The sequence below is a fragment of the Callorhinchus milii genome, unplaced genomic scaffold, assembly GCF_018977255.1.
Source record: "Callorhinchus milii isolate IMCB2004 unplaced genomic scaffold, IMCB_Cmil_1.0 Scaffold5, whole genome shotgun sequence".
Lineage (NCBI taxonomy): Eukaryota > Metazoa > Chordata > Chondrichthyes > Chimaeriformes > Callorhinchidae > Callorhinchus > Callorhinchus milii.
This window is the reverse complement of record NW_024704746.1, coordinates 53,568,815-53,584,157: the sequence shown is the minus strand read 5'-3', so window position 1 is coordinate 53,584,157 and position 15,343 is coordinate 53,568,815. Positions and strand designations below refer to the sequence as shown.

General features: G+C 45.7%; 1 protein-coding gene across 3 annotated transcripts in view; it reads right to left on the bottom strand.

Moving 5' to 3' along the window:
• Nucleotides 1-253: 253 nt before the first annotated feature.
• Nucleotides 254-15,343, bottom strand: part of pnpla8 (patatin-like phospholipase domain containing 8) — a 29,366-nt gene continuing 14,276 nt past the window's right edge. For all 3 annotated transcript variants that reach the window (XM_007905138.2, XM_007905142.2, XM_007905143.2), the window contains exons 5-10: nt 12,220-12,314; nt 10,875-11,046; nt 9,779-9,836; nt 7,743-7,937; nt 928-1,123; nt 254-715 (exon numbers count right to left, since the gene is read on the bottom strand). In XM_007905138.2, the coding sequence (XP_007903329.1) occupies nt 441-715; nt 928-1,123; nt 7,743-7,937; nt 9,779-9,836; nt 10,875-11,046; nt 12,220-12,314 (991 nt within the window). In that variant the 3' untranslated portion in view covers nt 254-440. The remainder of the gene's footprint in view (nt 716-927; nt 1,124-7,742; nt 7,938-9,778; nt 9,837-10,874; nt 11,047-12,219; nt 12,315-15,343) is intronic.

Genomic DNA, 15,343 nt, shown 5'->3' with positions numbered 1-15,343 from the left:
GTTTTTTCTAATTTTAGAAAATAAATGAATTGCAACTTTTATCGACATGATCAAATAGACGTTTTCAATTGCATTTAATACTTGCACATATCTCGGCATTTAAATCGGAAAAAAAAAATTCAAATTACTGGCCGGAATAAATAATCCAAGCAAGCAGAGTAGACAAGTGATGGAAGAATACTTAGGGAGAAAGTACGTTGAGAGTACAAAGGGTGTTAATAGAATTTGGGCTTAAGTCAAGCGAAACAAGCAATGATGAGAGAATGAGTAGCGTTTAATCCAGAACCCAGTCGATGTTTCTTTATATACACTTGCACTAAGAGTATTACTTTCTAAATTTAATCTACTCCTTATGACGCCTCAGCTTTCATAGACCGGTTAGATTTATCAGTACTGGCAGAATTAGACTGAAAGAGCTCTTGGAATGGAATCCAAACTTTTTATAGTTTAGAAGTTAGAGGAAGACCATCATACATGTCTGCCTTCAATTTGAACCAGTCGTACATCTTTTGAAATGTGCCCTTCTCTTGACAGAGTACCTCGGCAGCTTTCTTCAGCTTGAGTTCATTTCGTTCGAGATACCGGGTTCCGTCCATTTGCAATTGGTTCAGTTTCTCCCTGCGGCTCTCGTCAAGGACCACATCCTCACTCATAAAGGGGTTGAACCGGAAGTAGGTATTTGGAGGTAAAAGAGCGTCAAGCATGGTGTGAACTTCTGAAATATTCATAGAGCAAAAAGCAACTGAGAATGATTGCCTTTAAGGAATATCATAAATAAAGGATCCATCGGTTAATAATAAATAATCCTTGCATTTGAAATATGATCTGCACACTGACAGAAATTACTTCAGACATGGGCGTTTCATTGTTGATAATGCCAATACTGTACATTTTTAAAATACATTTCAATATGAAACCACCACAAACCTTCTGTATCAGTTGCACTGCTGATAACATTAGTCAGTTTAGTTTTGAGGCTTGTGTAGGTTGCACTGTTTTTCCCCAAGGTTTCGTAGCGTCCTGTTCCGAGAGAGATTACGCACTGAAGTGGTGTGTTTGGCCACAGACACTTGCACTCATGTATAGCCAATGCACAAGGATTGTTAATAAGCAAACCGCCATCCTGCAACATGGGTAAAAGAGAGAAAAATTGCAACAATTCTTAACTGGAACACACTTTAAAGAATCCAAAACATGAAGCCACTACATTTCTGGAACTGAAAAAGCAACCAGAAATAAACTTTGAGCAACAACAACAACAAGATTCCATTTTATAGAGCGCCTTTCACGTCGGGAGGACGTCCCAAGACGCTGTACAGTTGGGTCAGGACCCGAGCAGGGGGGAAATGGTGAGGGGAGGGAAGGTAGGGAGCGAGAAGGGGGTAGAGAGTCGAGAGGGGAGCTGAAGGCACGGTCAAAGAGAAAGGTCTTGAGACCGGCCTTGAAGGAGGAAAGGGAGGAGGCGGCGAAGGCACTGGGGATGGAGTTCCAGAGCCTCGGGGCTGAGAGGCTGAAGGCCCGGCCACCGATGGTAGGGCGGTTGGGGCGGGGGATGTGGAGCAGACCCGAGCCAGAGGAACGGAGGGTACGGGCAGATAAGTAGGGGAATAGCAGGTCGGAGAGGTAGGAGGGAGCAAGGCCGTGAATGGCCTTGTAGGTGAGGATGAGGATCTTGAATTCGATCCTCTGGGGGATGGGGAGCCAGTGGAGGCGAGCGAGGGTGGGAGTGATGTGGTCGCGAAGCCTGGTGTGGGACAGTACACGAGCTGCAGAGTTCTGAATGACCTGCAGCTTGTGGAGGGAGGTGCCGGGAAGGCCGGGGAGGAGAGAGTTCCCATAGTCCAGTCTTGAGGTGATAAAGGCATGGACCAGGGTTTCAGCAGCGTGAGGGGTGAGGTAGTGCCGTAGTCTGGCGATATTCCGGAGGTGATGGAAGGCAGTGCCAGTTGTGGCGCAGATATGATGGAGAAAGGACAGCTCAGGGTCAAACAGAACCCCGAGGTTCCTGACCGGCTTTGAGAGGTGGAGAGTGCAGCCTTGGATGCTGATGGTGTCGGCGCCTGAGGTGCGGAGGCGCTGATGTGAGCCAATCAGGAGGGCCTCAGTTTTACGCACTCAACGTGTGCATAAAACTGAAGAAAGTTGTCTCTCGTCCAGGACTCGATGTCGGACAGGCAGCTGTCAGGACATCGGTGGTCGTGGAGTTGAGAGTAGAGGAGGAAAGGTAGAGTTGGGTGTCATCTGCATACATGTGGAAGTTAACCCCATGTCTGCGGATGATGTCACCAAGGGGGAGCATATAGAGGGTGAAGAGGAGGGGACCGAGGACAGAGCCCTGAGGGACACCGCACGAGACAGTGTGGGGGCTGGAGGAAAAACCATTCGTGGAAACAAAATGAAGACTGTGGGAGAGGTACGACCTAAACCACTCAAGGTCAGGGCCTTGAAGGTTGAGGTGGGAGGACAAGCGGTGGAGGAGGATAGTGTGGTCGACCGTATCGAATGCTGCCGATAGGTCGAGGAGGACGAGGGAGCCCTGTTCGCAGATGGTCAGGATGTCATTGGTGACCTTGACCAGGGCAGTTTCTGTACTATGGGCAGCACGGAAACCCGACTGAAGGGGTTCAAATAATGAATGGGTGGAGAGGAAAGAGCGCAGCTGGGAGGCGACAACTCGTTCCAGGACCTTGGACAGGAAGGGGAGGTTAGAGATGGGCCGGTAGCTTGATAGCTACATTAACTCTATTCAATTTTACATACAGAATGAGAACACCAACACCAATTGCATTTTCACATCAGGGGACGTCCCAAGATGCTAGACAGTGAAGGGTTTGCACCTGAGCTGCAGGCTGGCGTTACGAGGGGTGTAGGGTGGTGGGGTGGCAAGAAGACCAAAGGTGCAGTCGAAGAGGAAGGTCTTGAGATCAGTCTTGAAGAAGGCAATGGAGGGAGCGAGGTGGAGGGGCTCTGGGATGGAGTTTCAGGGGGGGGAGGGGGGGGGCAGAAAGACTAAAAGCCAGATTGCCATTGTGGAGCGGGCAGGGTGGGCGAAGTGGAGCAGGCAAGGACCCGCCAAGCGGAAGGAGCGGACAGATTGGAAGGGTTTAGAAGGTCACAGAGGTAGGAAGCAGGAAGACCAACTTCGGACGTTTAAGCGCTCTGGGACGCTGCCTGGCGTGTACGACGCTATATAAATGCAAATTATTGTTGTTGTTGGTTTTACTCCTCTTCCCATTATTTAAAAACTAACAAATAAATTCTCTTTGTCGTTCAACCTTCCTGTTCACACAGCAATTCCTGTTAAAAAAGAGCAGGCACAGAATCATTCTCACAGAATCATGACTGTGTTGTGAGCAGATGTGCTACAAATGTTCATGGATGTGGGATTAAAGTGGAAAGACAGCACATCAAGGTGAAAGGAAGTGATGCTCTAAAGATAATTTGTTTTCCCCATATTATTCTGAACCTAGTTTTAACAACAATTACATTTGTATAGCACTTTTTGCATTGGGAGGATGTCCCAAGGAGCTGAACAATCAGTGTTTTGGACCTGAGCTGGGGTCGGGTGCGGGAAGGGTGGAGGGCAGAGTGGAAGGAGGGTGACTGAAGGTACGATTGAAGAGGAGGGTCTTGAGATGGGTCTTGAGATGGCTCTTGAAGGAGGCAAGGGAGGGGGCGAGGCAGAGTGGCTGCGGGATGGAGTTCCAGAGGGTGGAGGCAGAGTGGTTGAAGGCCCGCCAATGGTAGGGCGAGTGAGACGGGCGACGTGAAGCAGGCCAGAGCGCGCTGAGCGGAGGGACCGGCCGGATGGTAGGGGGTTAGAAAGTCGCAGAAGAGGAAGCAAAACGATGGAGGGCTTTGACGGTGAGGACCAGGATCTTGAACTGTATCCTCTGTGTGATGGGAAGCCAGTGGAGTCGGGCGAGGATGGGGGTGATAGGATGATGGAACCTGGTATGGGAGATGACATGGGCTACGGAATTCTGAATGATCTGCAGCCTATGGATGGAGGAGTTGGGGAGGCTGACAGGTAGAGAGTTTGCATAGTCAAGCCTGGATGTTATGAAAGCGTGTATTGAAGGTTTCGAGGGCCTGCGGTGTGAGACAGTGGCAGAGCTGGGCGAGCAATGTTGCGGAGGTGGGGGAAGGCAGAGCGGGTCATGGCATGAATGTGGGGTAGAAAGGATAGTTGAGGGTCAAACAAGACACCAAGCTTCCGGACTGGCTTAGTAAGGTGGAGTTGCATCCATGGATACTGATGTTGTCAGCGGCTGAGGTGTGGAGGCGCTGATGAGTGCCAATCAGGAGAGCCTCAGTCTTGTTGACGTTGAACTGAAGAAAGTTAGCTCTCATCCAGGACTTGATGTCTGACAGACAGTCTGTCAGGGCACCAGTGGTCCTGGAGTCAAGGGTGGAGGCCGAGAGATAGTTATGTGTCATCTACATACATGTGGAAGTTGATCCCACGTCTGTGGATGATGTCACCAAGAGAGTGCACATAGATATTGAAGAGGAGGGGACCAAGGGCAGAGCCCTGAGGAATGACGCACAAGGTGGTGTGGGGGCTAGAGCCGAAACTGTTTGCGGAGATGAAGTAGAGACTATATGAGAGGTAGGATCTGAACCATTCAAGGACAGAACTACGAAGGTTGAGGTGAGAGGAGAGGCTGTGGAGGAGGATACAGTGGTCAACGGTATCGGAGTCAGCAGAGAGGTCAAGGAGGACGAGGAGGCAGAGGGAGCCCTAGTCGCAGATGGACAAAATGTAATTTGTCACTTTGACCAAAGCTGTTTCTGCGCTGCGGGCAGCATGGAAACCTGATTGAAGGGGTTTGAGAAGGGAGTGGCGGGAGAGAAAGGAGCAAAAGCTGGAAAGCGACAATTCATTCCAGGAACGGGAAGTTGAAGATGGGTGGTAGTTTGAGAGCTGGGATGGGTCCGGGGAGGGTTTTTAAGGATAAGGAACAGTGGCAGGGAACAGGGAGAGGTTTATGATGTCTGCGAGTAGAGGGGCAAGGAGGTGGAGCTAGGAGGTAAAGAGAGGGGTAGGGATGGGGTCAAGGGAGAAGGTGATCGGTTTCATGCGGGTTATTAGTGGTGGTGGTGGTGAGGGAGGAGTGGGAGACAGGTTTGAAGGTGTGGAGGGAGGGATGGGTAGGGGCTGGGGTGTGAGGGGGATATTGGGAGGGAGTAGTAGATGGAAGGGTAGAGGCAGCTGAGCGGATCCCCTCAACTTTGGTTTCAAGGAAGTCCAGCATCGCCTTGTAGTTGGTGTTGGATAGATGAGCTAATATGCAGGTATAACAAGCAATTAGAAAGGCTAATAGCATGTTAGCGTTTATTGCAAAGGGGTTACAGTACAAGAATAGGGAAGTCCTGTAGCTCAGTTGTCAGAGCACTCGCTTTGCAAGTGAGAGACCTGAGTTCAATTCCAGGCAGAGCGAAACCTTGGGCAAGTTTCCTTACTCCACACACCTAATGATAATCCCTCCAAAAAAACAAAACAATAATAAATTGGTCATTTTCAATTGTGGGACATTGCTGTGCGCAATTGGCTGCCACATTCGCCCACAAATATGCAGTCAATTCACTTTACAGTATATCCTGTGAAGCGCTTTGGGACGTCGAGAAGACGTGAAAAGCGCGATATCAAATGCAAGGATTATTATTATTATTATTTTTAAGTCTTGCTGCAATTGTATAGGGCCTTGGTGAAACCGCACCTACAACAACAACAAGATTCCATTTATAGAGCGCCTTTCACTTTGGGAGGACGTCCATTTGTTGGACCTAGGGAGGACCTAGAATATTGTGTGCAGTTTTGGTCTCCTTATCTAAGAAAGGATATACTCGCCTTAGACGGGGTGCAACGTAGGTTCACAAGGATGATTCCTGGAATGAGGGGGTTGACCTACGAGGAGACTGAGTAGACTAGACCTATATTCTCTAGAATATAGAAGGATTAGAGGTGATCTTATAGAAAACCCCTATAAGATTCTTAAGAGTCTTGACAGGATAGATATTGTGAGACTGTTTTCCCTGGTTGGAGAATCTAAAACAAGTGGTCATAGTCTCGGGATTAAAGGTCAGCCTTTTAGAACTGAGTTGAGAAAACATTTTTTCACTCAGAGTGTAGTGAATTTACGGAATTCTCTACCCCAAAAGGTTGTGGGTACTCAGTCACCAAACATATTGAAGACTGAGATTGATTGATTTTTAAAAACTAAAGGGATTAAGGGATATGGGGATAGGGCGGGTAAATGGAATTAGGTTAGAAGATCAGCCATGATCTTATTAAATGGCGGAGCAGGCTTGAGGGGGCGAATGACCTACTCCTGCTCCTATTTCTCATGTTCTTAGCGCCCCTCGCACAGGGTTGGGTCTCAGCATGCTGAACAGTGGTAGAGCACGACACTGAGCCGGGGGGGGAAGTCACCGTAAACATGATTGAAGAGTCAGGTCTTCAGAGCTACCTGAGGATGGAGAAGGAGGGGGCAAGATGGAGGGATTGAGGGAGAGTGTTCAAGAGTTTCATGGCATAGTGGCTGAAAGCGCAGCCATTGAAAGTGGAACAGAGGGCACAAGGGACAAGCAGGAGGCTTGAGTGAGTTTGGGGAGTAAGCAGGTCGGAGGTAGCGAGATACTGGGGCATGAAGGGATTTGAAGATGAAAGGATCTTGAAATCAATCTGTTCAGTGATGGGAAGCCTGCGGAGTGATAGGTATGTGGGTCACACCTGATGCCTAGATACGTCATTGCAGCCAGTAAATGCCTAAGCAGTGACGGCTTAAGACTACACTCCCCACGATTCAATGTGTCTTGACCCGTCACTACATGTGCACTTACAGCAAATGTTGAAATCGCAGGAAATGGAATTCTTCTGCGTATGCGTCAACAAATGAAAACTATGTTTCCCACGATTCAATGCAGCTGGCTGGTAAGTGCGCCCATGTCGATGGGTCAGGATGTCATTTCCTGCGATCCAAGCAGCCAGTAAGTGTGGGAATAATGACGGGTAGGGGAGCGGTGTTACGAGTTAGGAGGTGATTAATACAACTAGAGTAAAGAAATCTAAGTGGTTTTGATAGGAAATTGACTGGGACTCAAGTGAATGTACGACTTAGGTGAGTATACAAATTTTAAAGAGGAGACTTATGAAAGTTTTACTAACTTCTAGGAGCTGAACTGGTTCCAAGGTTACATGCTTGGCAGTGGAATCAACCCTGAGTGACAGTCTCTAGTCCAGTTCCTGAGCAAGATGGGTCTGCTATACTCCAGGGCACTTCTGATGACAGCACAGCCAGCCTCAGTGACTGGTCTGGGGGCAGGGAATCCACCCCCACTCAACTCCTGTCAACCCTGCAAGCCAAAGCCCTAATATGGTCCAAGCTGGACAAGCAGCAGGAAAGCTTTCCAGACAGTGATCTCAATGGCAAGTTATGTGGTTTTAGCTGATTAGACTCCAAGTTACCCCAGCGCACACTCTGGGGTCCCTAATCTTGCCAACTTGCACCAAATACTCTCGGGAATCAGGTAAGCAGGATGCATCCTCCTGGGAATGCACATTCCATTCCAACAATCTATCTCTGGAATTCCATGTGTAGGTTGGATGTATAGAATTCTCAGTTTCGTTTGAATACTCTTAAGCACGGGGATGAGTTTCCGCATGCGTCAGACACCCGGTTGAGCAAAAAATATGAATGCAAAGCCAGGTGTTTCCAGTACTTTAAAGTGAGCTTTACCTGATGAAGGTCACTGCCTATTGCATATTCTTGAAAATAGCCTGGTGCAGCTGAGGACGCTCTGATTGCCTGCCAAAGTTTAGATTGACAGCCTCCCATATAGTGCGACCTCACACTGGGCAAGTGGTTGTAGTTCCTGAAGACAAATGCTTTCAGAGGTGTCCCTTTGTTCACTATTGTGCTTACAGCAGCCACCTAGAAAGTAAAAGAACGTTTTAAGCAGTAGAAAAAATAATGTTTTATAGCACTTTGTACTGGGTATCCACAAAGTCCTCTTACACCCTGTTACAAAACAGCAATATGAAACTCCGGAGAAGCAGAAACAAGTTGTCACAGATCTATTTCATCTCGTCAATCCATCCATGTTACAGAAGATGTTGTACAGGATCATTATCTGCTGTGAAAACGATGGCGGTCAGACCAATCCTCTTGACGTCTAAATACAATTAAGTACTTCTAAATACAATTATCATCATTCTTCCACATGTTTCAGTTGTTGGTGAGTATAGCTATAGCCAAAAAAACATGGGGGTAACAGGACTTTTGTGGTCAAAAGGTCACAAAGCACTTTCAGGAATTGTAGGCAAAGGAATGTAGTGCATGAGCAAGTGTATATTTCTTCATGTTTGGTGCTCAAGGTGCTGTGCTAAGGATGGTGCTGTTATGCCAGGGGACAAAAAAAGGACATCGGCCACTGGAGACCTGTAGCTCAGTGGTTAGAGCACCCACCTCGCAAGCAAGAGACCTTGGTTTGATTCCCGGGCAGAGTGAAATATTGGGCTAGTTTGCTTACTCCATGCCTCTGTTTATCTAGCAGTAAGTAGGAACCCAGTTGCTAGTCAATTGGCGGATCGCTTTTCCGGGGGTAACAATTCCTTCAAAAAATAATAAATTGGTTATTCAATCCATGACTGTTTGTGGGACACTGCTGTGAGCAATTGGCTGCTGTGTTTCGCCCAAAAAATATACAATCAATTCACTTTACAGTATATTCTATGAAGCGCTTTGAGATGTCTCCAAACGTGATAAGGCACTATACCAAATGCAAGGATTATTATTATTATGCACTCAATACAAAAAACGAACATCACACCAGTGTATCATTTACTTCCACCAATAACTTGCCTTCAGTTTACGTTTGAAGCTCACAATTTTCTCGTTAACAACACAGGTTGTTAACACATCCATTTGATGTGCACGAGCACGGAAGGTAAGTAAAAATGTTTTCATAATGAATGGCACCCAACACACATGGAAAGTGAACACCCGAAACAAGTATTGGGATCACCGTATTCTCCTTACCTCTGCAACAGCAATGTCTATAATAATAATAATCCTTGCATTTGATATAGAACCTTAAAAAAACGCTTCACAGAATATATTGCAAAGTAGATTCACTGTATTTTGTGAGGGAAACGCGGCAGCCAATTGGACACAATAGTACAATAGACACAAACATACAGCCGTGGATTGAGTGATCCAATTTTTATTTTTTTTAATTTTGTTTTTTGGAGGGATTACTACCCATTTAAAGCGATCCACCAACTGATTAACAATTGAGTTCCTACTTTCTGCTAGATAAACAGAGGCATGTGGAATAAGGAAACTTGTCTAACATTTCGTCCTGCCCAGGAATCAATCCCGGCTCCTCTTGCGCTCTATACACTACATTATACGACTCCATATGATGTAGCATTTATGTCAGGAACATCTCCAAATGTTTCATAAACTTTTTCTATCAAGTTTAGTGAATATATCTGTAGAGGAAAACAGCAGCCAATTTGGACACAGCACAGTTCCACAAACAGCCAGGAAATGAACGATCATTTTTTTAAAAATCGCAATGATTTTTGACCAGGATACTGAAAAGAGAAATAGTGCCAATGGATCTTTAAAGTTCATCTGAACAAGTAAACAGAACTTCAGTTAAAATTTGCTCCAAACTGATCTGATCAATATCCAGTTAAGATGAAATATTTATGTTTGCATAAATAAACGAACTAACAAACAAAGAAACAAATAAGCAAGAAACTCACTTTAATACTGTTCTGATCCCTTGCAGTTTGAATCATTAAATTCTCACTCATTCTTTCCCTGAAATTAAGAACATGAAACTGATGTTAATATGACCTCAACACAAACACATCAGCTATACATGTAACGATGCTCAGAAATGGCTGAGGTTAACTTCACATTCCATTTTTCCTTGCTCTACTGTTTGTTGGTGAACACTTACCCTGACGGCAGAGTTAAAATGCTCACCATGCAGTGATAGGAACTGTACTTTGTTCTGCAGCTTTATCCATTGCCACATCAGTGCATCTGCCACCCATATACTCACCAACAATAAACTCCACCCCCCCATCAATCCAGGGTCCACTGGTTCCCTATCACAGAACGCATCAACTGCAAGATCCTCTCTAATTTACAAATCCCTTTCACGCCCTGGCACCTCCCTATCTTTCCAACTTGCATTCTCCCCACTCTACTACCCTCCACCTCCTCTCAGCTCGCTCTGGCCTCCTGCTTGTTCCTTGTCCCCTCCACCATCGGCAGCCACGCTTCCAGCCACTAAGCCTAGAAGCTGAATCCCTCCGCCTTATCTCCTGCTTTCCTTCTTTCAGATCATGACTGAAGCCCCTGCTTACTCCCCTCGGATCAGCGTCAGTCTCCGTCACTGTCAAGAGCTCTGAGATGCTGTCCCGCATGAAGGACGCTTTATAAATGCAATTTGTTGTTGCTGCATGATGGCACCACACTGTCCTTTAGGATTTGACTCTGTCTGTCTTTCATGCAGTTGTGCATCACAAGGTTTCTTTGAACCACAATATGAAAAGCTTTCAGGTATGATATAACTGTAGCTCAGCAACTGGAAGCAACAGCTAAGCAAATTTGCAGAGGGAATTCATATTTTAACTTCTAAGTAAGGAAACCTGCCTAAGGTTTCACCCCGCCTGAGAATCAAACCTGGATCCTCTCACTTGCGAGGGAGAGCACTTATCACTAAGCTATGGGACTCCACATGTATCCAAGTTAAAACATTTCTTAACTGTTAATTTTTCTAAAGGAATTTTTGTGGAATAGAAAACACAAGGAGTGCTTTTTTAAAAAAAAGTTTGCACTTAAACTTACTTCAGTATTTTTTCCCAGGGTTCACTCTCATAAAAGGCATGGCTCCAGCTCATTTTCATTGTTCCCACTATGACATTCTGCTTGAATACATCTGACCCCAGCTTGTGGTACATTTCCTCACATTCGTCCAACGAGATGTGGAACAATCCCAACATAAAGGCTAATATTGCACCTGAAAATGGTAAAAGGTAAATTAGTATATTTTGTGTGGAATCCTGTAGCTTAGTGGTTAGCATGTTCCCCTCGCAAACAAGAAGATCCAGGTTCGATTCCCAGGTGGGGCAAAACCTCAGACAAGTTCCTTTACTCAACACTCCTTGGTTTTCCTAGCAGTAAGTAGGAACCCAGTTTTAGTCAATAGGCGGATCGCTTTCTGGGAATAATAATCCCTCAAAAAGAAAAAAAATACATTCTGTGGCGAGCTTTGAGACGTCTCAACATCATCATTAGAAACTATATCAAATGCAAGATTATGTTATAAATTGCATTTTAAGAGAACTTTCAGCGGTATTTCCTCTGCAGTGTGCTGAATCAGACCTGGGTTCATGCAGTCAAGTGTAATTACTGCAATGACCTAAAAACAGTTTAGCTTGTTCCGGTGGTGATGTGGTGCCAAATTGCCTTATCCACTTAGCTGACAGTATTTTAAAATGGGGCAGGTCGAGGGCGGTATAATTCAATTTTTGGAGTAAGTAGTTAGGGCTGTAGGATCATAAGTAGGTGGGCCAAGGTCATAGAAGCATATGAAAACAAATATGACCTTAAAGCTGTTCCACTCAGAGATACAGAGCCAGTGGATCTAGATCATGATGGGGGTGACGGGCTCATGAGGCAGGAAGGCCGGCAAATATATTGGAAAGATTGATATGTTTAGTTTTACCAAATATTCTATTTGAATGTGTGTTTGAACCTGAACATGCAGTGTGATTCAAAAAACGTCACAAACAGTCTGGACAATGTGAATGAAAAACTCACTTTTGGGCAGGGTCTTAAGAATGGCCTTGGAATAATAATAATCCTTGCATTTGCTATAGCGCCTCATCATGTCTTTGGGGCATCTCAAAGCGCTTCACAGAATATACTGTAAAGTGAATTGACTGTATATTTTGTGGGCAAAAAGCGGCAACCAATTGTGCACAGCAGTGTCCCACAAACAGTGGTAATGGTAAAAACAAACTGTTACATTAAGAGTATGTCATATTTATAAAACAGCATTAAATCAATCATTTTATTACAATTTCACATTTGCGTCAATAAAAAGCTATACAAATGGCACTTTGTAAACTTTCTACAATCCAACAGTCTGATGAGACAAAACAAAAAGTTTTTTTTTTCTTGTACTCACCTGTACTGACTCCACATATATAGTCAAAGAGTTGATAAACTGGTTTGCCAGTAAGCTGTTCCAGTTGTCGCAGAGTCTGAAGAGCAACCAGACCCCTGGAACGAGTAAAAACATATTCAACATTCGATCAATTTTGTAAGCAAACTTCACACTTCTTAAATCCAAGTAGCTGCATTATTCTATCATCACAATCAAGATTTTTTNAAGTGACTTTTGTTGAAATAATTGTTTTTAAACCTTCCCTTTCCCACAAGTTTAAAATTACAAATATATTCTCTATAATATTCAAACCAAGATGTAAATTATTTGAGAAGGAAGCACAGTGGAACCCGGTTACAAGATCCTGCCTTATTATGGGACCTTTCAGCAATTGACAGATCTTCATGCAAATATATAAACAAAATCCAACTCTTTAACAGCCAAAGGGAAACAAAGCTTTTTTGCTAAAATGTGTCTTAAACTCAGATTCAGAATACCTCACCTGTGCCAGGAGAACTGCTTGTACTTTTCACATCTGCGACGTCACAGTTTCTTGGATTAAAATTGGATCCATATCCAGTAATAATATGATGATCTTTGCATTTGATATTGTACCTTATCACGTCGTTGAGAAGTCTCAAAGAGTTTCACAGAGTATATTGTAAAATCGATTGACTATGCATTCTGCGGTCAAAATGCGGTAGTCAATTGCGCATAGCAGTGTCCAACAAGCAGTTGTGGATTGAGTGCCAATTTTTTTGGTGGGGGGGAAGATTATTACCCCTGGAAAGCGATATGCCAATCAACTAACTGATAAGTTGATAACAAAGGCGAATGGAGTAAGAAAACTTGCCTAAAGTTTTGTCCTGCCCAGGAATCGAACCCGGGTCCTCTTGCTTGTGAGGTTTGCTACAGGACTCCACAATGATGCACAATGAACCATGCTGCTAAGGGAAGTAGCCAGGCAGAGATAAGGAAATGAAAGCTTAGAGGCAATCACTTCTGTAATGCCAAGCTGTGAGAAAAAATCAGCTGAAACCCAGAGAATTCCACAATTCCACAGAGAATTGCCAATGACCTACCCTTCTTGGTCACCCTTCTAAACAACTCCCTCTCGGTCATTCCCGTCATCTCCCACACCACCTCCTACTTGCACAAATGCCCCTGGTAAACCAGCCACCTCTGCTCCCTCAAATTTCAGGGGCACTCTGCTGAATGCATCAGGCGCAAATCCAAATTAACAATTCACTGTCAGAGCTGGCAGGACTGCACCAATAATAAAAATAATAATCCTTACATTTGATATAGCGCTTTTCAGGTCAGGAGGACGTCCCAAAGCGCTTCACAGAACACACTGTAAAGTGAACTGACTGTATATTTGTGGGCGAACGCGGCAGCCAATTGCGCACAGCAATGTCCCACAAATAGTCGTGGATTGAAAATGACCAATTTATTATTGTCTTGGCCTCCGCTCTGCCCTTGCCTCAGCTAAGTCATCCTTTGATTCCAAAATCATCTTGGAAGCTAAGGACAATCCCAAACTCCTCTTTTTGTACCATATACCAACTCCTCCTCCTCCTCCAACAACAACTTGCACTTATATAGAGCCCTCCATGCCGGGCAGCGTCTCAGTGCACTTTGTGCACAGTGTAGCCCAAAGGCTGAGCCAGAGCAGGGGGAAGGTGACTGTAGGCGCCATTGAAAAGGAAGGTCTTCAGGCGCCACTTGAAGATGGGGAAGGAGAGAGCATGGCAAAGGGGTTGAAGGAGGGAGTTCCAAAGTTTCAGGGCGTAGTGGCTAAAGGCACGACCGCCAATGGTGGAGCGGAGGTTTCAGGGGCGTGGAGAAGGCCGGACCCAGTAGAGCGGAGGCAGTGGGTACTGCTGTGGGGATAGAAGTAGTTAGAGAGATAGGGTGGGTGCCAAGGAATGGAGGGATTAAAACACTACAGTGAGGATCTTGAAGTCAATCCACTCTGTGACAGGGAGGCAGTGGAGTTTGGCAAGGACTGGAGTAATCGGGGTACAAAGTTTGGTACAGATGAGAATGTGGGCGGCGGAGTTTTGAATTAGCTGAATTTTGTGAATAGTGGAGGTGGGGAGACTGGTGAGGAGGGTGCTATAGACCAGCCGAGAGGCGACAAAGGCATGGACAAGGGTTTCAGCAGCTTTTGGCATAAGGTATTGTCGAAGACGGGCAATGTGGTGGAGGTAGAAGAAAGTGGTGTTGGTCAGGGACCGGATGTGGGGAGGAAGCATAACTGGGGATGAACCTGACGCCTAAGTTCAAAGAGTTTTAAGGACTGGTCGGGTAGGTTGAGGAAGTTGGAGTACAGAAGACGTCAGCAGGAGCCAAAGAGTATGGCTTCCGTCTTGTTGACGTTGAACTGCAGGAAATTTGTGCTCATCCAGCTCCTGTTGTTCGACAGACAAGCTGACAGAACATCAGGGGGCTGAAGGTCACATCTGGAGGAGAAGTAGAGTTGAGTGTCATCCGTATATATGTGGAAGTTAACCCTGTGTCTGCGGATGACATCACCGAGAGGGAGTATATAGATAAGTAAGAGAAGGGGGCCAAGTATGGATGCTTGGGGTACCCCATAGGTAACTGGGTGGAAGTGCGAAGATAAACCATTTGCAGAAACGTAGCGCTGAGGGTTTGTAAGGTAGGACTCGAAACAAGCGAGTGTGGTCCCACTGAGGTGGATGATGGAGGACAGGGGTGATCGACTGTGTCAAATGTGGCAGAGAAGTCCAGGAGGACGAGGAGGTAGAGGGAGCCCTGATCACAGATAAGAGAGGATATAGTTTGTGACTTTCATGAGCACTGTCTCTGTACTGTGGGCAGGGCGGAAACCGGATTGGAAGGGTTCGAGTAAGGTGTGGATGGAGAGGTGTGCGTGAAATTGGTTGGCAACAACGCATTCCAGAGCTTTGGCAAGGAAAGGCAGGTTTGAGATAGGAGGATAGTGGCCGAGTTGGAGGGATCGAGGGTAGCTTTTTTAAGGAGGGGGGTGATGATTGTGGTTTTGAGGGTGAGTGGGACTGATCCTGAGGAGAGAATTTGGTTAATAGTGTCTGCCAGCAGTGGGCAGAGGAGGGGAGTTGAGTGATCAGCAGTTGACTGGGGAGGGGAATTGAGGCAG